At 38.3% G+C, this 23,631-nt stretch overlaps 2 protein-coding genes across 2 annotated transcripts; both read left to right on the top strand.

Annotated features, from left to right (window-relative positions):
- The first annotated feature begins 3,632 nt into the window (after positions 1-3,632).
- LOC140539243 (uncharacterized) lies at positions 3,633-5,947 on the top strand. Its single transcript, XM_072661903.1, has 3 exons — positions 3,633-3,745; positions 4,256-4,422; positions 4,589-5,947. Exons 1-3 carry the CDS (start codon positions 3,680-3,682, stop codon positions 4,626-4,628), a joined length of 273 nt encoding a protein of 90 aa, XP_072518004.1. The 5' UTR covers positions 3,633-3,679; the 3' UTR covers positions 4,629-5,947.
- Positions 5,948-6,950: 1,003 nt separating this feature from the next.
- Positions 6,951-23,597, top strand: phka1b (phosphorylase kinase, alpha 1b (muscle)). Its single transcript, XM_072662536.1, has 32 exons — positions 6,951-7,028; positions 8,866-9,024; positions 9,563-9,610; positions 10,224-10,392; positions 10,493-10,575; positions 10,693-10,773; positions 10,922-11,020; positions 11,192-11,338; positions 11,976-12,029; positions 12,150-12,272; positions 12,387-12,482; positions 12,664-12,771; positions 13,035-13,113; positions 13,484-13,618; positions 13,706-13,815; positions 14,259-14,403; positions 14,503-14,581; positions 14,663-14,733; positions 15,376-15,537; positions 15,671-15,741; positions 15,838-15,983; positions 16,097-16,250; positions 17,335-17,414; positions 17,514-17,592; positions 17,706-17,835; positions 17,943-18,044; positions 19,015-19,130; positions 19,215-19,259; positions 19,491-19,652; positions 19,731-19,784; positions 19,889-20,089; positions 23,124-23,597. Exons 1-32 carry the CDS (start codon positions 6,951-6,953, stop codon positions 23,295-23,297), a joined length of 3,540 nt encoding a protein of 1,179 aa, XP_072518637.1. The 3' UTR covers positions 23,298-23,597.
- Positions 23,598-23,631: the final 34 nt, after the last annotated feature.

Below are 23,631 nucleotides of genomic sequence, written 5' to 3' on the forward strand. Positions count from 1 at the left end.
TGAGAGTTCACCGCCACTGCCATTGTGGTCAGGTGGATTCTCACAGGTTCATACATCCAGGCCAAAGTACACACATAGCCACCATGAGCACACACACACATCTGATGGCAGGAGTTATTTATCTGATTATCTTGAACACTTGGGACCTGGTCCTTAGGTACCTTTTAAACAAACTAGAGGATAAACATTGAGGTAACTGAATACAAAAGTGCCTGTTTACACACACACACACACATACACATATGCTTACATACACATAGGCCTGAACAGAAACATTAGAGTACTGCCAAGGGTCAGCGAAGTGGTGTGACCGCTAAAGCCTTGACCACTGCTATAATCAGGTACAGGAGCAGGTGACGAAACCGGACAGAAGCCTGAAGGCTCAAAGTTCCCATCTGGAGATTCTTGTTTGAATTACAAGCAGTTGCACAGAGAATGTCATTAATTGTACTGCGGCTGCCAGCCTACTTGTCAGAGTCGTAGTAATTATCTACAAGAGGCCTATTTTTATTTCATGACTGATTTATTTCAGTTTTTTGCTTAATATGCTCTCACAAATGAAACACTGCGTTTCTGGAGTTCACTGTGTGTTTGGCAGCAGCTGCAGCAACGTCACACTTGCTTTATGGGTCGTAATTGTAAGTGCCTGTATAATGTATTACATGCAGACTGGTGTACTGCACAGCCTTTAGCACATCCATAAACTTTAGTTCAGGGTTATTACTGGTGTGAAACACTGTAAGCAAAGTTCAGAGTAAGTGTTCACTTAGGTGTATGGTAGAATGTAGCAATTCCACAAAAAAAGCTTTAACATGCCACCCAGGTCTTACAAAATGACACACAGCAACACACTAATAGTACCAAAAAGTAATGTATATATATACCGTCACTGTCATGCAAAAATAATATAACTTTATTATTTTCATTATAAGAATGCTAAAATCCGGGTTAGGTTCTGCATATTTAAATAATGTTAGATCTGATGAGATTAATGGTTAAAAATCTTAATTTTAGACTTGCATACAGTATTGTATGTGTCTGTATGTTAATTCTATATAATGATGATTTTACTCAAAACCTTGATAACAGTAGAAACACGAAACCTTAAATTACAGAGAAAGTCAATGATTTTATTCCAGGTCATTTTAGAGCATTTCTATTGGTTCTTTCATTATGAAATTCTGACACTCCCCGATTTACATTATGTCAAAAAGTGGAAATATAAGGTTCTTTTGTGACAGTGATGCAATTTCTACAATTTCCTTAGAGATCAATAAAGTCTTATTCATTTCTAGATACGAATGGTTGTGTAGATTATGACCAGTCTGTGTGTGATGTATACTGTATTTGTCTAATGTAGCTTGTTGAAGGATTATAGTAGGTTTCACTGTTCACATAGTTTGCTAATATTCAAGAGTGTGTGTCTCAATAAATAGTGACCCTCTTGGTAAAAAGAAGGATTGGGCAATGTGAACTTTTACCTACATCCCCCCCCATGTTACAGAGCTAGTGAACTGCACAGTGCTGAGTGTCCGTACATACGATATACATATTCAGTGCAATTTGCAGTGAAATACATTGAAGAACAGACTTTTCTTTTGCAAAATGTGAATGTGTGAAATAAGTGATCAAAAAAAAAGTAAATATGATTATTAGAAAGCAACAAGATAATAATGTAAAAACACTAAAACATAAAGCAGAAAAGCAATAAAAACAATAAATACTTTGATTAGATCTTAATTACATTATGCATATTTGTTGAGAGTTTTTTAATAGGCTAAATCACACTTACTCCTGATAAAACTCTCCAAAACAACAACTTTTAATGTGAAAAATTCCATTCAGCCAGAAATTTCGACAGCAAGTACAAAACAACTGCGAGATTCAAATTAGCCCACCAGATTTTGCTGGACAGCAATGATACGTTAATACACAACATTCTGAGTATAAATGTGTGAATGCAGGGACAGTGTTTTGACATTTTGACATCAGCCTGAGCAGAATGTTCTAAGCAAAAGGAATTAGCCAACCAGTTGAGCAGCTTCATCTCAGTTTCAGACCTCTGCCTGAGTGAACCTGATGACATGATGGTCCGTCCATGCAGAGAGTGCATGATGGGGAGTATCTGGAAGGAGGTATATTTCCAATCTAATCTATTGATTATTTTAAATAATCAAGCAATTAAAAATCTGGCAAAGTTAATGAATGATGGTAATCACATCAATGTATATTACAGAGAATCAAATACCAAATAAAGGGTTTGTCCTCTCAAATGAAATGGGCAGGCTCTGAGATGGCAGGGTGAAAAGAAGAGGCAGAAAGAACACCATGTTCTGACACACGGAACGCTTGGACTGGAACTTTGCTACCATTGACTTTAGGATTTACAATTTGGCTGAAATTGTCTTCGATTCGGAAGATAAATAATAAATAATAAATAAATTATATTATTATTATTAAATAATAATAATATGTTCTTTATATTGAATACTTCTAATTGCAGATTTCTTAAACAATTAAAAACAAGTATTACTAACAGTGAGAGAAAGAGAAAATTCACTGGCCTATAAAACAAACTGAATGTATGGACAAAGACATATACAGCCTGTAGACACCAACTTCCACATATGATAAATGAATCTAAATGAATCTGGTGCATTTCTCCAATGCAAAACTTCACAGTGTACATTGTCACATATTTTCAAGAAAATACATTCAGTGCAATCACATATGCAGACCGTCATCATCATATAAACAACAAACTTCTTACATCACCGCCTTCATGGCCGTGGCGGCGACCTGTTGGAGTTTGGCTAGAGTGATTCAAAGACAATACTGGACTAATTTAGAAACCTGTACAATCCATGATTCAATACATCCCAGTATTTGATGTTCTACTGATGGTGCCAAAACACAGTGCTTGTGTCTCAAGATTCTCCTGTGGCCATCTCATGCTGTCTTCAGCTGGACTGAGAATTAGTGTCTCAATTTGACGTCATTTTTCTTGCTCAACAAATCGTCAGAATGCCCTTGTGGCATAAGCAAGGGAGCTGCCAGGGATTTTAAGCCCGATTTAAAGATATTGCACTGGGCCCCTCAACAATTCTGGCAAAATACTCAATTAACACATCTTTCAGAGCCCCTGTCAGTCACAGCCCCTTAGAATAATCCTACACCCAGACCCCCCCCCCCCCCCCCCCCCCCCCCCCACACACACACACACACAACACACACACATACAGCGTCCCTGGGCATAATTGTGGATAAGCACAGACATGCAAGACCTAAAAAGTATAGATAAAAACGTTGGTTAAAAATAACTAACTAACTAAATAAATACATTTTCTGTATTATAATCCAAAGTACAATCATAAAAACACATGCTGTCATAGGAATGTCTGAGATGGCATTTCTGCACACATGCTGTACGGTTTCGCAGTAGGTCTGTGTCCCAAAAGCCAAATAACAAGAAATTATTGGCTGCTATTTGGAGCTTATCTCCTCCATCAAATATTTGACCAACGTGTGATTTCACTGGGGTCAGGACAGTGTGGAGGGTGAAAGAGGCTGGAAAAAAAGAAGAGTGCGGGAGGGAAGCTCGGGCTGTGGGTTTATAAAAGCAGGCAGAGCTACAGCTGATCTGTTCGACTGTCAACCAGCATCACCAGCAACCAACAACATGCCACACAATAGCCAGGCAGTACTTGGACTGTGCCTTTTGGCTCTGCTTTTCATGGTGCATCAGGTAAAGCCTTGGTTCTTTACACGTTTCTGCTCTTTTTAAGTAAGGAGAGTCATTGCAATATATTAGCATGTAGTTTGAACCCATCAAATGCATGTTTAGTTGTGTACTAGCATTCAAAACTATCAGAAGAAAGTCAACTATTATAAACAGACCTACATTTTAATATCTTAAAATGTATTTCAATACAAAATGACATCATTATTTGCTATAAAAGTTTAGCAAAGCAGGTGATCTTAAAATAATGTGCAGTATTCCTAACTTTCCCCAAATTGAGTCGATTAGCCAAGAGATGGTTGATGTCTCAGTCTTTAGCTTGGCACTGGAGCTGTTCAGTGTTAAAGTATCTAACTAGTAATGGATCTCTAAGTCGCTCTAATCTTTTTTGATGCCATAAACATCTATTACATTTGCCTCAGAGAACCAGTGTGACACTAAAGACACATTTCAGACCTTAAAGGTGTCCTATGTAATTGATTTGGGGATTTAGGAAAACTTTATTCTGTATTTTAGGGATGTAGTGCACCAGCAATAACTTCTGAAACCACATCGAGTCTCCAGCAGTCAGATGCTCTACTGAATCGCAAAGCTCGTATGTCACCTGTGTGGAGAATCTTTGCAAGTAAACCACCTGGAGCTTACTGTCATGACCACATAGAGTGCTCTACAGGTCTCTGCAGGTAAAGGATATTTGAATACTTTCTTACTTTTCTTACTTTTTTTTTTACTTTATTTGTACTTTATTTTTTCTTACTATATATATATATATATATATATATATATATTATTGTGGTTTGCTCCTTTTTGTAATATTTGGAATAATGGGCTATTATGTACTGTCTGTAGGAAAGGATTTTGCTCTTTTAACCAACCTGTTCATTCCTGATACATGGAGCTACACAACAGTCAACATGTTCGGACTGCCACAGATAAAAAATCTCATGTGGAGGTAAAGGAAATAAGAGTACTATTGATTTTCCAATATTTCTAATTTAAGATTTTTTGGTGCAAAATTTGAGATTTATTTATTTTAAACAAATTAAAGAATCATGATTTTAAAAAATTCAATCATGTTTTAATGTATTGCTGTAATTGCCAGCTTTCCACAAAGAAGACATGTTTTATTTATATTGTATGTATATTGTGATAATTGTAAAACATAACAATTGTGTTGATGTTTTTTTACTCATGTGTTAAACACACTTATGCAAATCATTTGCCACTTCATTAGCCAATAGCCTATAATGAAGGTTAGGTTTGAAAGCATTTCGATTTCCATTTTTTGTTTGTTTGTTTGTTTTTATTCACACCATGATAATGTTTTGTGTACTAGTTTATCAGTTCAGCTCGTGGCCATTAAGGTGGTAAGATGTTTAATACTAGGCCCCAAGTATTTTTTTATTTGTATCCCAGTGGTAAATTGTATATATTGGAGATATATATAATATATAATAATATATATATATTAGTGCTTCTTGTCATGAGGAAACCACCTGTTCATTACTTTATGAACCAGGCCATTTAAAAGTGCTGCCTCACACCATTTACTTCATGCCAACAATCCTAGTTGTCATGGGTTTAAAAGTAATCTGAATATACTATATTTATAATATACCAAGGAGAAACAACAAAGTGTAAGCATTAAGCTCTCTTTTTTGTTTTACTGCTGAACATGATTACAGAAAGAAGTTGAAAGAAATGGACTGCACATAAATAAAGAATAGTTAGTGACTCTAAGTAACACAGGCAAGTAATATTTACTTATGTAATTTAAAGCCATGAGTCACAATTTTGTCACAAACAGTGTGGAGCTTTTTAAGCCCATGACTGAATGAATGTTTAAGGGCAAATGCAGCCTATTGTTGTTATTTAAATTCCCCCTCACTAAAGTATTACGTTCTTGTATGCAAGTGTCATGTTCTGAGTACTGTACCGGAAATACCTTTAAAATATTTGTTTTGTGGGTATAATCTATACAATGCAATTCATACCTCTAATGCCTCTGTTTCATTAAGAAGACTGACAAATATTTACACTGTCGGCTGTTGGTGTGGGTTCATCACTATGTGTGGTACTTGCACAAAATTGTACTGTAAAAACAAGAAAAAAAGCCATTGTACTGTTAATGGCGCTCTGTGTGTATGTATACAATTTACAGATTGCCAAAAAAAAAAGAAATCTATCAAATAAAAAATATCAATATAATCTTTTTCGCATTTTTTTGGAACCACTTCTATAACTGAAGGACAGTGCCATAAACACTTTTGTGGGTTATTAGTGGTAGGCTTGCCTGCAGCTGTCTTCATTTGCTTCTTGTTTCTGCCTTTAGTTTTGTCTTCAGAAAGTTAAAGGCACCCTTAACTGGGTTGGGGTGAGGGGACTGATGAGGCCATTTAAGAACACTCAATTTCTAGCGTTGCTTTCACAGCCTCATTTTGTTAGCGTCAGTATAGCTCTACACCCTTCAGAAATCATCCTGCTACTTTCATCAGCAGTCATATCATCAATAACCCCCAGTGTCTCAGTTCCACTGTTAGGCATGTATGCCCATGCAATGGCACTGCCTACAGCATGTTCTCCATACCCTTCTCCCATCATTCTGGTACAATTTAATCAGGGTTTCAACTGCCCAAAGAATCTAAGATGTTTTCTAGCAAAGTCTAAACAGTAAAACAGTTAATGCAGTATTTTTATTAACCCCATTGACCCCAATAAACCATCCATGCTGGTGGTAAAAAAAACAGGGAAAAATATTTAAACCCCTGTCACTGTCCAAATACATTCATTCCATGTCCCAGCATTTGTATACACCAAGTGCTTGGTATTGGGCATGTTGTTATAATGGTTACATGCTCCTGCTTTAGAGATTATATAAATCCTATAAATAAATACTAAAGTCCTTGAATTTACTAGGTAAAGTTTTCTGGAGACGCATAGTCCATATGTTGGGGTTTTTAAATGAGAACAACAAGATCATTATCCCATTTTAGAAATCGTTAATAGAGAACTCCACAGGTTTCTTCAGCTGAGGAGTGTTTGTGGTTCTCTGGTTATGGAGTGTAACAGATAGGCCTACAGCCGGACAGGGTGTCCCTTCCCCGAGACTTTGACATTTGCTTGTCTCACATGCCTGGTAAGAGATAGCGTAACTTTAGGTGCTAAGAAGCCTCTTACCAATAATGTTAGTAGGGTTCCAGAGCTAAACACCATGAGAAGTCGCAGCAATTCGGGAGTCAAACTTGACAATTATGCACGAATCGTCCAAAAAACCATCCTCTGTCACCAGGTAAGACTTACTGGAGTGAGTTCAACTAGTACAACTAGTGAGTTAGAGAGTCAGCATTTGGAAACTAGTGCTGTGTTGATGCTGTGGTGCATGTGCTGTGTGCTCTCACATGCTATTTCTGTTCACTTAGGGAGTCTTTCAAGTAGACCAGTTTTTGAGCTAATGCTATGACAACAGTGACATTAAACATTAGTTAAAACAACATTTAAATGGTAATGCATGTTGATTTCATACATTGCATTACATCTGTATATGCAGTTCCAGTATTTTTGTTGCTTTGACTCTGTAGCTACATCACCTCTATAAATGTGAAATTAAGCAATCAAGATATGATTAAAGCATAGACTTGCAGCTTAAATTCATGGGATTTCACTTAAAATATTATATAAAATAACAGTTTATAAAATTCCAAATTTTACAAATTCCAAATTCAATATTCACAGACTCAAACTAAAGACTAAAGCAAAACAAAACAAACCTACCAGAAAGACAGATTAAAGTAATCAGAAGCAATGCACTGTTGAGCTCAGGCACATTAAAAAAAAGAAGGTAGACCACAGTAGACAATTAGAGTAGATGATAGCATAATCCAGTGATTAGTACAGAAAAATCCTTCACAGCATCTAGTCAGTTCATGAACACTCTCAAGGAGGTAGGAGTATCATTGTCAAGGTCTACAATCAAGAGATGCTTTGCTGAAGCAAATTTCGGGTAACACTCAAGAATCTAAAACCATCTGAAAAAAGCCTGCCCCGTTCTAGAATAGGATTCTTTGAAGAGATGAAAGCAGATATCAAAATATACCACATCATCTGTCAAACATGGTGGAAGCACAGTTATGACATGAGCATAACTGTCTGCCAATGAAACTGGGTCACTGATGTTTTTTGATGATAGAAGTAGCAGTAGAGTTCTTATGTGCATATAGCTGTCATTACTACTCAGACTCTACATGCTACAAAATGTACTCACATTTATTACAGATAAATAATGACACAAAATACATCTTGGCAATTTCCAATCATTTGATGCTAACCAGAGGCACTGTTATGAAAATTGTAACACTGCCCAAAAACTTACAATGTTAATATTGGGAACTTCAACTCTGACACACTATATGGTCAAAATATACTTACTTTTAAAATGTTATGTAATGTAATTGTACATTTTTAAATGCCAATTAAGGCTTCTTATGAACAAAGGTATTGGGACACCTGCTCAATTATTGTTTCTTCCAAAATTTTAAATGTCCAGCAAAAGCTTTCTACTAGATTATGAAGCCCTGTTTTGAGGATTTGATTGCATTTTGTGACAACTCCCCACTTATCCCATAGATATTAGATGAAACAATATCATTCCAGTGTTCCACTGGGGGCTTTACACCCCTCTAGCCCACACCTGGCATTAGACATGGGATCAATAGGTTCATGTTTATCTGCTCCAGAGAGTTCTATACTATTGACAATACTTCTCTACAGGGACTAGACATGCTGTGTGTGTGCATTTGCACATCTGTGTCAGCATTGGGTGAGACGTAAAGTAGCTGAATGCATTCATTTGAAGGGGTCTCCACAAACATTCTGACATATATGTTCAATGCAATCATGACATGCCTGCTGAAGGTGTATGCCATTAGGCCAAGGAGAATATAAACATAAAGCAGTTTTATGTATCTTTGTCTTATGACACACTGGAAGATTTGAATCAATTAAGTGTAACAAATATGCAAAAACAGAAGGAATCAGGAGGTGACAAATCCTTTCCCACAGCAGTACAGTATATCATCTTAATCTGCAGGAAACGTTACTTTTTTCTCTTTCTGTGGATCATTCTTCAGGATCCAGTGACAGGGTTAATTCCAGGCAGTGATGATATCCCTCATGCCTGGGTTCGAGACAATGTGTACTGCATACTGTCTGTGTGGGGTCTGAGTCTAGCCTACAGAAAAAATGCTGACCGTGACGAAGACAAGGCCAAAGCATATGAGCTGGAACAGGTAGGATCCATCATGCACTGCAGGGACTGCCATTAAAATGTAAAGAATATCACTGAATGAAACCAAAAAAAAATCTAAATAAGAGCTTGCCTCACACTCAGAACCCTCAGAACCCTCAGAACCTTCTTACTGTAATTTGTTTATATGCCTGTTGTGTGTATTATGTGTTATGTCTCCCATTTAAATAGTTTGCTGTGCTTTGGGAACTTTAAATAATAAAAAAATGTATAAATGCATTTTATTTCTTTTATTTTTTATAAGGTTGCATTTTTGGTTAAGCATTAGTACATGTAAATATTAATATGTTGAAATGTGAACTATGTACAGTTTAAGTGGACCTTTGAAAGAGAGAATGTGAATGTGCAAGTGGAAATGCCAGGGGGGCAAACTACTCAGCTCAAGTTTCTTGTTGGTTACAGCAGTTGGTGAGAGTAGAAGGTCAAAATAAAGGCTGACTGCTCTTAATATCTCTCTCTCTCTCTCTCTCTCTCTCTCTCTCTCTCTCTCTGTCTGTCTCTCTCTCTCTCTCTCTTTCTAGAGTGTGGTTAAACTCATGCGGGCATTGCTGCAGTGTATGATGAGGCAGGTATGAACTCTTTGCATAATAAGCAAAGCTACAAAATGTAAAGAGCACAGTGACCTTAACCTAGCATTTAATATGTTCTTTGTCATTATGTGTATTATTCTGTAGTGCAGTTCAGCCTCCAGCAACCTCATTTGTTTGACAGAATTTCAGAATTGATGATTTTTAAAATGGTGCTTTCGTCTAGGAAAAAATGCTGACTGCTTGTAGTACAGTCACTGATCTGGAGGCTAATAAAAATAAACACTTCCTAGAAGTAACGTTAGCAATCTTCTGATTATCATCTGCATTAGCCATCAAGCAAAAAAGAACAAAAAATCTAACATCCTGACCTTGTGTGCTTGTGGGATTACCTGTAATTGTTTTCGTCCCGCTTCTAAGATATATCATCAGTTTTTTTTTTTCATTGTTCTTAACTGTCTTTAAAAATCCTGCTGTAATATTGTGCCATGATTGTAAGATTGTTTACACCATGTTTACACCAGATGTGATGAGGGTTCCATTTTTTTTATTTTGGGTGAAGTGCTCCTTAAACAATGCAGCACTACAAATGACTTTATTCAGAAGATATTACCATGCATTGAACATCACCAGAATTCCTCTTGTGTATCTTTAGCTGAACAAAATAGAGAAATTTAAGTACAGCAAGAGCACCACAGACTGCCTGCATGCCAAATACCACACAGGCACCTGCGCTACTGTGGTAGGTGATCACCAATGGGGTCATCTACAGGTGGACGCCACGTCCGTCTTCCTGCTCTTCCTGGCTCAAATGACAGCTTCAGGTGACAGCAACCCTCATCTGTGCCAATATTGTAAAATGTATATAAGATCATCTCGTCTGTTTGAAAAGACTGAATTCATTGTTATTATAATTGCAAACAGGGCTGCACATCGTGCACACACGCGATGAAGTCGACGTTATCCAGAATCTTATGTTCTACATCGAGTCAGCATACAAAGTAGCGGTAAGTTTCCAGTATAGCACAGATTCACTGGATGTGACAGATGTCTTATTTCTCTGCATGTTGCCTGTGTGACCACAGGCCTAAGCATCAGTGGGTTTTCTTTGGGATGGTGTTCAGGATTTTGGAATGTGGGAGCGAGGAGACAAGACAAATCAAGGCATCCCTGAAATCAATGCCAGCTCAATTGGAATGGCGAAGGTAAGAGAATGACATTATCATTAAAAATAATGTATACGTCTGCAATCTGTGTTTTCTATGACATTCATTATTATATTACATAAATGTGTAAAGATCTGTTGAAGATCTGAACGTCTGAAGATCTGTTGATGTTTTACTGGCAATTTAGGCAGCTCTGGAGGCGTTGGATGGACTGAACCTCTTTGGTGCCAAAGGAGGCCCCGAGTCTGTAGTTCACGCTTTATCTGATGACATTCAGCGCTGCCAAGTAAGGGCTTTGTATTGTTTTTTTTTTGCTACATTATACAGCTAATGGAGAAGGAGGAACCAAGCTGTTTAGCTATAGTGTGATTCACTGCTCCTTACCATTTAAGTTAATACCTTCATTAACCTAATAGCTTAGTATCTTATTGCCTGTCTCACTGCCTGGTCTCAACAGTCTATCCTCAGTTCCATGTTGCCCAGGGCCTCGACATCCAAAGAGGTTGATGCTGGGGTTCTTTCCATCATCTCATACCCGGCTTTTGCAGTTGAGGACATTGACATTGTTAACATTACTAAGGAGGAGATAATCTCAAGACTGCAGGTAACCCAAAGAGCACGTTGTGCACTATTGGAACACATGTGTGTGAAATGAACACCCTAGAAGGAAGGTTTGTGTGAGGCAAATCCCAGGGTAGCCAATCAGAACAAAGATCATTTTCATACACTATATGTCCAAATGTTTGTGGACGCCCCTTCTAATGGATTTAGCTACTTTAAGTTGCGCCCATTGCTGAGACAAATGTCTAAATGCATACACACAACTTGTCTAGTCCCTGTAGAGAAGTATTGCCAGTAGAATAGGACTCTCTGGAGTAGATAAGCTTGAGCCTATTGGTACCATGCCTAATGCCAGGCATGAGCTAGAGGGGTATAAAGCCCCCCAGCATTGAGCAGTGGAGCAGAGGAACTGTGTTATCTGGAATGATGGTGATCCATCCAATACTTTTGGGGTGAGTTTGGGATGCAGTCAAAACCCCACAGCAATGCTCAGAAGGAAGCCTAAAAAACTCTTGATTTCAGAAGAAACAATGAAAGATCTTAATACCTTTGTGTATATTAGTGACCAACACAGCCTGAAATGTTCAATTTAAATTACATTACATACCATTTTTGGGTACATAAATCCACACAAATTTTATAGGGAAAAATAAAGCACAAACCCCTTTATTCTTTCACAGGGCAGATATGGATGCTGTCGTTTCCTTAGAGATGGCCACAGAACCCCCAAAGAGGTGAAAACAATGACAGATCATATTGGCCTATATGGTTACATACATCTGCATCATCTTCATGAGCCTGTGTACTCTTAAAAAGAGTGTAGGGTCAAGCTTTTCCTCTGGTTGTCTTCTCAGGACCCTAATCGCATACACTATGAGTCTTCAGAGCTGCAGCTCTTTGAGAACATTGAGTGTGAATGGCCATTGTTTTGGACTTATCTTATCCTGGATGGAATTTTCATCAAAAGTCCAGAACAGGTGTGGAGTTTATCATAAGAATAAAAAAGGCTTAGGTCTTAGAGTCTTGACATAAATGTAGCATTTTTGCTTGTATGTGAGATAACGTTTGAGTTTGTCTGGTGTGATATACAGGTGGAAGAGTACAGAAATGCCTTAGATTCCATTCTGATCAAAGGCAAAGATGGACTGCGTCTCGTTCCTGAGCTTTACAGCGTTCCTCCAGATAAGGTCAGTAACGACCGGCGATGACCCAACCAGTGCATGCAAGCATGGCATTCTGTTCGATTTGGAAAGCTCAAATAAAGGAGCATATGGCCCTGAACAGTATTAGATAATCAGTCACTATGTTGAAGATCACTGGTTTATTTCAAGAGACCCTGAACTCTAACCCTGTGTATTTTGTTTGAAGGTGGATGAAGAATACAACAATCCCCACACTGTGGAACGAGTGCCATTAGGCAAGTGCCCACTGAAATGGGGCCAGTCTCTGTACATATTGGGTAACTTGTTGGCAGAGGTACTGTAAAAATTGATTGCCTGTCCCTTCGTGCTTTATATTCTACAATACAAATATCTGACACTTTTTGCTTGTTACAACAAACGTGCAATATTTACTCCTTCTCTATTGAGACATGTAGAAACACCCATCAGTGGGCTTTTTTCTTTAAAGAATAGCTCTATACTCTAAGCCCATTCACCACCATATAAAGAAGGACAGACAGAACAGTTTCTATGTCTGAGTTTGCTGAAAGGCTTTCTTTATTCCCATTGATCTTGTAGGGATTTTTAGCCCCTGGAGAGATCGATCCTCTCAACAGACGCCTCTCTACCACACCCAAGCCTGACGTTGTGGTTCAGGGTATGTCAGATGCAGTATTTTGTTGCATAGCAACAATGCTTTGCCAGTTCTGGGGGCATATTTTCAGCTTTGCAAGTAAAACGTATGTTTAATTGAATCATGAAATTCATTTTTGAAGGCACACACTTTTAGAAATTAAGGCGTCATACGCTGTACCATAGTAGAACCACCTCTGGTTCCCTATCTGTCTAACTATCTATCTATCTGGTTTCCTAAATAATCTATCAATGAATGGTTCTTTAGTTATCTTGTTCTCTAGTTATCTTCTAAATGGAGTGTAAAGAACATTTAAAGACCTCCAACATAGTCATGTGTCCAGGTCCAGTTTAAATTGTTTATTGTGCCACAACACATAAGTTCTTGTTTTCAGTGTCTATCTTGGCGGAGACAAAGGAAATCAAACAGCTCCTGCAGAAGAATGGCATTGATTCGGAAACCCTGGAGGACATCCATCCTATTAGAGTCCAACCTTCTAGAGTTCTCAGTCACATCTATGCCAGACTAGGTAGGCTAAACTGAGTGCTAACAGGACCCAGGGAAACAAATGTTTAATTTGTCAAATGTAGCTAAAGTTGTTATGGTCTCTTAAAAGGACGCAATCAAAGGCTAGGCCTGACAGGAAGGCCTTATCGGCACATTGGCGTGCTGGGGACATCAAAACTCTATATCATGCGGAACACCATCTTCTCTTTTACCCCTCAAGTGAGTGAAAATGATGTAGACTGATTTTATCACACAGTCCTGTAGATATTTCAATCAACAGAGGCGGGTAGCAAATCGATTGAACTTCCCTAAGCCGTTTGCTTTTATTTAGGTATATTTTACCCTTCACGTTGAGCCCATAATGCCTAGTCCCTAGTCCTTTGCTGTTGCTTGGGGGAGTTTATACATTTTATTGTACACCAGAATTATTCCAATAAGCTGAAGAAGCTTCTAACAAACTTCAGTTCTAATGCTGATACATGCTGCTCATACTAAGAATTTTCATTACAGGTCTACATGGAGTTTAACCAGTTACTTTTGTACTTCTAAGTTGTTTCTACGTCGTGTTTACCTAAGTATGCTACTCTAACCATCTCTGCAAACTGTTGACTGATTATTTGGTGAGGTCAGGCTTTACTTGATTTTGTCTTTATTGTGTTTAGTTCATAGACCCCCAGCACTTTTACCTGGCCCTGGATAATAAGATGATTGTGGAGATGCTTCGAATTGACATCTCCTACCTGTGCTCACGCTGGAGGATGACTGGCAGGCCTACTGTCACTTTTCCAGTCTCACAGAGCATGCTGAGTGAGTATTCACAATATACCTCAACACAAGCTTACACTGGAAAGTCATAGGGGGAATCAGGGTTAGTCAGACAGTCTCTTTTGTCTTTGGTACTTGCAGGTGATGATCACAAAGAAATTGACCCTGCCATATTGGCTGCGCTGAAAAAGCTACAAGACGGCTACTACGCAGGAGCAAGGTAGCATCTAAGAGTGTTGCTTGACTTAAGTGTGAAGCAAATGCTAAGCTTCTGAAAAAAAAATCTGGCTCCTTCATTCAGAGTGAACACCGGGAAGCTGCCCTCGTTTCTGGACACATCCTGCTGCGCTCACCTGACATTCATGGACTGCGGTGAGGGAGCATTATTGTCTGTATTATTTTATTCTAACCGACTGTATCTGAACTTAAGCCCAGTACACACTGATCCAACACACACCAGAACTTTACTGTACAAGAATATAAACCAAACAAGACCATCAATCAAAATTAACCATTAAATGTACTTTCGATGTAAATGGGAGAGAATGTTCAAGAACAGTGTGAATAGGGAGAACATTCTAGAACAGTATGGGTGGTGGAGAACATTTAGGAACAGTAAGAATAAAGGAAAACATTGTAGAGCAGTGTGAGTGAAAGACACTTTTCTAGAACAGTAGGAATGGAGGAATGGAGGACAACATTCTAGAATAGTGTGAATGTAGGACAACATTCTAGGACAATATGGATGAGCATTAGTGTGATTAGGGAAGAATATTATTAAATAACTAAAGTTGGGGAGCCATGGAAACTCCTCTTCTTTCCCTAAATTAGTTCCTAAATTTTGACTCTCATTCCTACCCTGCGTTCATCAAGGGTGGCCCAGCCTTCTAACTTAAGCTGCCCAAAATGCCAGATCACTGTGAGTAAAGAACACTGTTTAGTCATTCTACTGAGAGAGGCAAGCATTTGCGGCTAAACAGTGTGTTTATATATTGCACTGGTGTCTTTTAACAGAGGTAGACTATCTGGCGGAGTATCTCGACCAGCTGTTTGCTGTTCCCCAGCATACTCCCATCAGCACTATTAAAGGAGGACTCAACCGCTTCAGAGCTGCTGCAAAAAGGACCCGAGAGATGGTGTCTCTGGTCCACAAAGCCAGAGTGCTGGACATACACAGTGAGTTTCAAAAGAAACTGTGTTCTGCCTGATTGGTATTGATATCTTTCCATGTAGCTATAGCTCCAGAGCAGCTTAGTGCTTTTGTTTTATGACTTTTTAATGTTATTCTTCTGTTTGCACCCCTTCACAGATGTACATATGTATCTCCCCATTAAACTGTTCCATGAACCTCCTCCCATCCTCCACCTTGATGAAAGTCAGGTCAATGGAAACACATATCTGTAAAAAACATAGGCATGAGCTGATTACAGTTGATTAGCTGATCTCATGCTGTCCTGGATTTTTCTTCCCCTCCAGACCCCTCAGAACGGAGTCACTCCCTCAATGAACTTGCCCCGAAATGTAGATGGAGGTATTGACTATCAAGCACTGGTGCAGATGCTGAAACAAAGCCAAAACCTACAAGATCAGGCTGACATTCTCTACATATTTTATAAGGACAAGTAAGAACATGAGAACCCTCTGTGGAAAGTGAATCAAGATTCTAACAAAACATCTAGTGCTAATGTTGCGCAGGTTAAAAGGAGTTTAAATGTTTTGGAGTCTGTGTTGTCAGAGGCATGGACTGGGACACCAGGTTACATGGGAAAGGCTGGATGGTGAAGAGACTTCTGAGTGAACTGTATGAGAAGGCGGGGAGTCTGAGACACTGGGGCCTCATCCGGATGGTGTGTGGCATGCTCCACCAGAAAGTGGAAGAGCTAGATGAGGTACTAATATTGGACCTAATAAAGATGTACTGCTTTATTCCACTGACTAAAGTACTTCTATATTCTTTGAACCAAAATGTCAAAGATTGCTAAGAAAAGCTGAATGTCCTTTTAACCCCTAAATTAAAAAGAAAAACCTGAAACCACATAACTTATATATACTTAATAGTATTTATGTTTATAAATACTTAAATTATAATTATTTATATTTATATTTATAATAGTTGTTACTAAATAATCCAGAGCAATAAATCATTAATAAATGAAACATAGACACGCTTCCTTTTAAAAGAAGAGCAAGAGGGAAAGGAATAGCTGGCAACATGAAAATAATAGCTACTGGGTAATTTATATTGGTTTCTGAATTATCTATAGTAGTTTTAAATGATCTATTATCGTTACTAAATTATATATAGTCATTACTAAATTATATATAGCCGTTACTAAATTACATATAATAGTTACTGAATCTATAGTAGTTTCTAAACCATTTTAGTGGTTACTAAATGATCTATAGTAGTTACTGAATAGATCATCAAACAAATTTTAGTAAGTACTAAATAATTTTAGTAGTACCTGAAAGATTTTTTGTAGTTACTAAATGATTTCTAGTAGTTACTGAATGCTTTCTAGTAGTTACTGAATGATTTCCTGTAGTTACTGAATGATTTCTTGTAGTTACTAAATGATTTCTAGTAGTTACTAAATGATTTCTAGTAGTAACTGAATGAATTCTTGTAGTTACTGAATGATTTCTAGTAGTTACTGAATGAATTCTTGTAGTTACTGAATGATTTCTAGTAGTTACTGAATGAATTCTTGTAGTTACTGAATGATTTCTTGTAGTTACTGAATGATTTCTAGTAGTTACTGAATGATTTATTGTCGTTACTGAATGCTTTCTGGTAGTTACTGAATGATCTACAGTTATTACTGAATGATCTATACTGGCTACTGAATAATGTATAATAGTCAGTGTATAATTAATAGTGGTCACTTAGAGTTTCTTGGTGTTTTTTGTTTAAACATTTTTGTATAATTTTGTTAAAAATCCATATGAATTGGAATGATCTTGTAACAACAGGCATGTACAGACCTACTTGCTCACCAGAAGCATCTAACAGTGGGTCTTCCTCCTGAACCACGAGAGAGAACCATATCAGCGTAAGTTTATGGCATACAAACCAACACACAGACACTGTAGACAGTGCAATACACCATCTAAACATCTAATTAATTATTTTTGTTTTTGCCTCCACATAGTCCCCTTCCACCAGACAAGCTGGCCAGACTTATTGATGAAGCAAGTGAGAACAACCTCACCATTGCTATCCTCACTCAGGTTAGACTTTGCTTCTCAATCATTTGACTGGTATAGGCAAAAAGGGCCCTTTTTAATAAATGTACATTACTGTTGTGTGTATCTGTTCTGAGACTCATGTCTGTGACTGGCAGGAAATAATGGTCTTTCTGGCCATGAGCATCCGCACACAACCAAACCTTTTCAGTGAAATGTTCCGCATCCGCATTGGCCTCATTATCCAGGTCATGGTCACTGAACTGGCTCAGTCCCTCAACTGTTCAGGTATGTCTATTTCAAACACATGCAATAGAAATAAACATTTTGTGGGAACATTCTTTATTTTTTCTTTAACATGAAAAAAATATACATTTGTTTTATTCTGATCTTAGGTGAGGAAGCCACAGAGAGTCTGATGAATCTGAGCCCATCTGAGCTCAACAACCTTCTGCTCCACATCCTCAGTGGAAAAGAGTTTAGAGTTCAGAGAAGCGGTGAGTTTATTTATTGATCCGCTGACCTACACCACATATTACCTGTATATATAAGCTCCCCCCAACATTGGTGGGATTGACGAAGAAATTTAGTGCATAAGGCCCATTGAGTTTCATGTCCTAGAGGAAGACATTGACACTCCCACACTTCAAGATGACAGCTGGAAGCCGTATATGTCCAGATCTATGTGACTGGTTTAGCACACATGATTAAACATGAGACACTGAAATACTGAAAAAGTCACACACCAATTCTAGCTAAGAATGCAGACCTACTTTGTTGGATTATTGGGGTCAAATGGATAGGGATTACCTCAAAAACTGGTGTACTCTTTAGCTGACAGGATTGTGCTGGTGTTAAAAGGTGCCATAGAAAGCATTTATTGCTTATTTTAAATACAAGAGTACAATAAATAAAAGAGTACATAGGTGGCTTAGGGTGAAACATGCTGTTTTACAATCTTATTTATTTATTTTAGCTCAGAATGAAACACACTGATTTTCCTTTAACGGCGGCCTTGAGGGAAATGTGACTTGTCTTCATTTCTACAGCATGGAAGGGAATGGATCTACAGCATCAATGTCTTTTACAGTCATTGGTCTGTAGGATTTGGACTGGCATTTTACTGCTTCACCAGCTTTGACTTGGGCTAGCAGTGCTTTCGTTAGTGAGCTGGTGTATGTACATTTTGGAGATCTACATATAACAAGCCAAGACGGATTCTGATTACGGATTTAGAGGTGTTTAGGGTTCAGGGTATGTTACTTGCATGTACTTAACTCTCATCATTTCACTATGCCATGGTAAACAGATCTTTATTGTCTTTAAAGCAAGGGGGCAGATAACCAAGTATTAGAGAAGAAATGATGCGAACATGTGGCTAATGCTGACCAGTAAGCTTATCCTGCATCAGGTTTTTGTTGATGCTCTTTTACTGATATCAGACTTTATGTTTTGCTTGTGTCTCAGTGCGCTCAACTGGAAATGTCCTAACTCCACTCATCTCTATTCATGACAAGAGCAAATCTGGTTCTGCTAAGGGTCAGATAAAAAGTGGCAGTAAGCCGAAGCATGACATAAAGCTGGTGAGTCAATGCATGATTTAAACTCGCTCTGTCTGATCTTTGAGAAAACTGGCTTCTGGCTAATCTCTCTTTTTATATTTTCAGCCCTTATCAGTGCATTCCTTGGATCTTGACAGTATTGAGGCAGGGGTGAGTAGTGTATGGAATCAAAGGCAAATTCTGTCACGATGAAATTGTGTGTGGAGAATTAACACCTACAGTGTTCATTTAACCCGGGATGAACCAAAGGAGCACTGTAAGGATGAATTAAATGCAGCTGTGTGTTTACTGTGCTATAAAGTACTTCAAAATATCCCCTTAAAGGACCAAAGTAACTTGTTCTTTGTGTATTTTTGCCTTGAAACTTTTGTTGTCTTTCAGAGGTATAGACTGCCATCCATTGAGTCATTTCAAGGTTCAGCAGGAGCTACAATGGTCCGCGATACAAGACAAGGCCAGTGGCTTCGCCGTAGACGCCTGGATGGAGCTCTGAACAAAGTGCCAGTTGGTTTTTACCAAAAAGTATGGAAGATTCTGCAGAAGGTCAGTACAGATGTCTCACAGATGTATCATAAGTTTTGTGATGCAAAGAAATTTTGAAATCCTATTTTTCTTTCGTAGTGTCATGGGCTCTCCATTGAGGGATGTGTCCTTTCATCATCAACTACAAAGGAGGTAACTTATTGGGCCCCATACGTTACTGTAATCTTATTGAGTTCTTCAGTGTAATAGAATCAGTTTTATAAAACCACTCATTTCGTTTTTAATGTCGTTATCAGATGACTCCGGGTGAGATAAAGTTTGCAGTGCATGTGGAGACAGTCCTGAACCGTGTTCCACAGCCAGAGTACAGGCAGTTGCTGGTGGAGACCATTCTAGTGCTCACCATGCTGGCTGAGGTGGACATCCAGAGTATTGGGGGAATCATTCAAGTGGACCAGATTGTACAACTGGCCAGCAATCTCTTCTACCAAGACCAGGTTAGCCTCATACACACATTATCACAGTTGATTTACCTTTGCTGGTGGGCTGGGTGTGTTTAGGTTTCCACAGTTTTCCAGCCCTGTTTTAGTTATGCTGGATTTCTTTTGGTGAAAAAACAACAGTGTTTGAGGTATGTTACTACCATAAACTTTTCATTCTAGGGCCCCAACCTTAACCATGTTGGATCTATTAGTTTGGTCCGTAATGACCGTATTACACACTAAGGCATAATACTCGGTAACTACATGGATTTCTGTACAAACTGGTGGGGCTATTCTCTGGTAAAAGAAGTTTATAATAACACACAGGCTTTATAAGGGGTTAACCTTCCAAAGTTTAGCTATGTCACTCCCTAGCTGCCCTTCACTGGCTTCCTATAGCAGTCCACATCAGATATAAAACCCTGACGCTAGCCTACAAAGCCAAACATGGTCCAGCTCCTACGTGATGGCAATGGTCAAAACCTGATCCGTACCAAGAGACCTTTGTGCTTCAAGTACTGCTCAGCTTGATCCACCATCTCTCAATACACATGTAAGACAAGCCTCCAGATTGGTGAAACAAACTCCACCTGAGTGTCTGAACAGCAGAATCACTTGCTATCTTTAAACCTCACCTGAACCTCACCTCTTTCGAGAGCACTTAATAAAGGACTGATATCTATTCAAAGTTTTTATTGCACTAACTGTGGTGCACACTTGTTATTTTCCCCAGCCTCTACAGTCAGGTTCAAGGAATCAAGCAATTGTGCATTGCTTGCAAATTATTATTTTTGTGTGGCTCATTTCTGAGAGGGTCAGAGCTCTCTTGTATCTATACGTTTCTTGAAAACAGAGTTTCTGATACTAGCTTTAGATATTCTGAGTGAATGACTAAGCACTTTGCAAGTCGCTCTGGATGATCATCTGCTAAATGCCAGAAATGTAAATGTAAAGAATGTTTGTGTGCTTTTATGTACCATACATAGTTCATTTCTTTTGACTATTTTCTAACCTCTCTTTAAACAGACTGTTTTTGTTACTGTAACTGATATATGAAAATGATCATTGGTTTTATTGGTTCTCGCATACTCTGTCTAGTTTAGTTTAGGCTGAGGCATTCATGAGTGCATCATGAATGGGGTGAGCTGCAGTAGGCTGAATAAATTGATACATGCAAATGTATAGGATGTGACCAAAACACTTAATTGAAATTCAGGCTGTTTTGGTAGCTCAGATTCTGGAATGGATTTCTTATATATATATACAAGAGATTCTGCAGCTGTATTGTTTTGCTAATGTCTGAAACTGTACCAAAAGGACTGAAAATGTTATGCTATGTGATAATCTGACTATTTATCATAGTTTCTGAGGTTTTATAAAGGCAGTGGAGCTTAGAGGTTGGTCTGTAAATGTTCATTTTCTTATAACCTTCTCTTTTATGATGGGGAATATGAGCCTCCTTCTGTGCTTTAGGGATAATACCTCAGACCATAATTAGACTAGATATGCTGCTAATAGGTTCAGCAGCTATATGTGCAGCTCTGGATTATCTGGACCTCTACAATTACAATTAATCCATGCCATATCAGAAGATACGTGACTCAGCAATACCACGTGGCTCACAAGGAGTAAAACAGCCAGAAGCAGACTAATCAGAACATATAGCCCTGTTAAAGAGACACTTTAAAAGGAAAAATAACCTTCACTCCATCTGTAAAACTACCTTCTCATCTCAGAGTGAGATTTTGTGAGATTTTTGGTTTAAGGAGAGGAAGAACCCAAACCTATTTATCAGTGTTAAACTAGCAGTCAGAACTCCAGCACTCCCAAAGAAATCCCAATAGTTGATTGATATATTTGTGTAATGCATGCTGGGTATTGTAGTGAAAGAACATGGATGAACAGAAATATGAACGTAATAAAATCGTGAGTTCTGAGAAGACTGAGGGACATTGTGCTATTCTACCAAATACTTCATAGCATGTATAATATCAAACACTAGTTTAAAGCTACTAAGCTACTGCTATACCACAGTTAGTTCTGACCTTGCAGTGTGATTGGCTGAGAGGTGTTCCATATCTATGAATTTACAACACTCTGAATTTATGGTCCATGACTGCAGCAATAAACGCATTAGGGACTTCATCATTAACTGTACAAAGCTGCGGCTGTTGTTCTTTCACAGAAGAGAGTCTAATAAGTTCAGTTTTCAGCAGCCACCATTAAGGCAACATAATGGAAACAAATGAATAGCTATAAAGTCATTGTGATGCTTCACTGACCTGTAACAGGGAGTATAGTGTCTTCATGACTGCTACAGCAGGCTCAGCATGCAGCTATCTGCTCAATATAACTTTGGTAAAGCGGACAGGACTCACTTGCTTGTGAGTCACATTTGTGTGAAATATGTTAATATTACTCTACTGTGTCAGTTCACCTTCTTTCACTTTCAGCAATGGCGCTGTATCTCTCAGGTTGTCCAGAAATGCACTTTAGTGGTAGCTCAAAATATCCTGGCTGTATGAGGAGCCTAGGAGTAAGAAATGCCAATTCTGGCATACTACTACTTTAGAGTAACACCCTTTGGGGAAAATATGAGCTACTTGCACTCCCAGTGAACTAGGTGTTAATTAGAAATTACAAGTGGGAGAATTTATAACGCTTCCATTACAAACTACACCCACTCACCAGCACATTCAGCCCCTTGTGAGAAATGATGAAAAGTTCCTTTGAAAGATTAAGCAAACTTCCTAAAGAACACTGGATATTAGTCTTTCTAATATGTCCTTCATGTAATAAGAGCCTTTAGATCTGTTTGATATGGCATGTCAATTCATAAACTGATTAAACTTCACACACACACAGTATCATTTGCACAAATGGTTCTTTAAAGAACTTTCCATTGAAAGATTCTTCGGGATGCAAATATAGTTTTACAGCATTGCTCCAGAAATAATTTTGACCCCTATTTTCAGGCGTGTAAAGTTTGTTTGGCCTTGTGCAGCACATGTACACATTGAATTGACAGTAACTGTCTCCTCTATTTTAGAAAGACCTGGGAGCAGATGACAGTCTCCTGGAAAAAGATCAGTCCAATGGCATCTGCAGGTTACTTTATGACTGTGCACCCAGCGGCCTGTTCGGGAGCATGACCTACCTGTCTAAAGCTGTAGCCACTTATGTTGAGGATTTCCTGCCAAACGGGGCTTGCGCTCTTCAGTAAGGCACCAAGTTTGAGCTGAATTAAATTGTTTATGCTTGCAAAAGCAAGTGGCTGAGACTGCAGTAACAAAATATTATGAAGCTGCTGAATAATGGAAGTGCCAGATTAATTCATGAACCTACAGTCTAAAGGTGAAGAAATGCAGCTCTTAAATACAGATGCTTAAGAATTTCTGATTGCTGTTCTTTCCAATTAGCTTTAAAGCTGATGACTAGAGGTTTTAATATAAAGTGCTCAGTAGGAAATCTGTCAAAAAACATCAGTCACGATAAATAGATATGTTACTTACACACACTTACAGTCAGTGTGGTCAAATGTGTAATAAAGTACATAC

Source organism: Salminus brasiliensis, chromosome 18 (genome assembly GCF_030463535.1).
Source record: "Salminus brasiliensis chromosome 18, fSalBra1.hap2, whole genome shotgun sequence".
Taxonomy (NCBI): domain Eukaryota; kingdom Metazoa; phylum Chordata; class Actinopteri; order Characiformes; family Bryconidae; genus Salminus; species Salminus brasiliensis.

Coding starts and splice junctions, on each gene's coding strand:
- LOC140539243 (XM_072661903.1), top strand. CDS start 3,680: ATGCCACACAATAGCCAGGCAGTACTTGGACTGTGCCTTTTGGCTCTG. Junction 3,746..4,255: donor TGCTTTTCATGGTGCATCAG/GTAAAGCCTTGG, acceptor TCTGTATTTTAG/GGATGTAGTGCACCAGCAAT. Junction 4,423..4,588: donor TGCTCTACAGGTCTCTGCAG/GTAAAGGATATT, acceptor TACTGTCTGTAG/GAAAGGATTTTGCTCTTTTA.
- phka1b (XM_072662536.1), top strand. CDS start 6,951: ATGAGAAGTCGCAGCAATTCGGGAGTCAAACTTGACAATTATGCACGA. Junction 7,029..8,865: donor AAACCATCCTCTGTCACCAG/GTAAGACTTACT, acceptor ATCATTCTTCAG/GATCCAGTGACAGGGTTAAT. Junction 10,576..10,692: donor AGTCAGCATACAAAGTAGCG/GTAAGTTTCCAG, acceptor GATGGTGTTCAG/GATTTTGGAATGTGGGAGCG.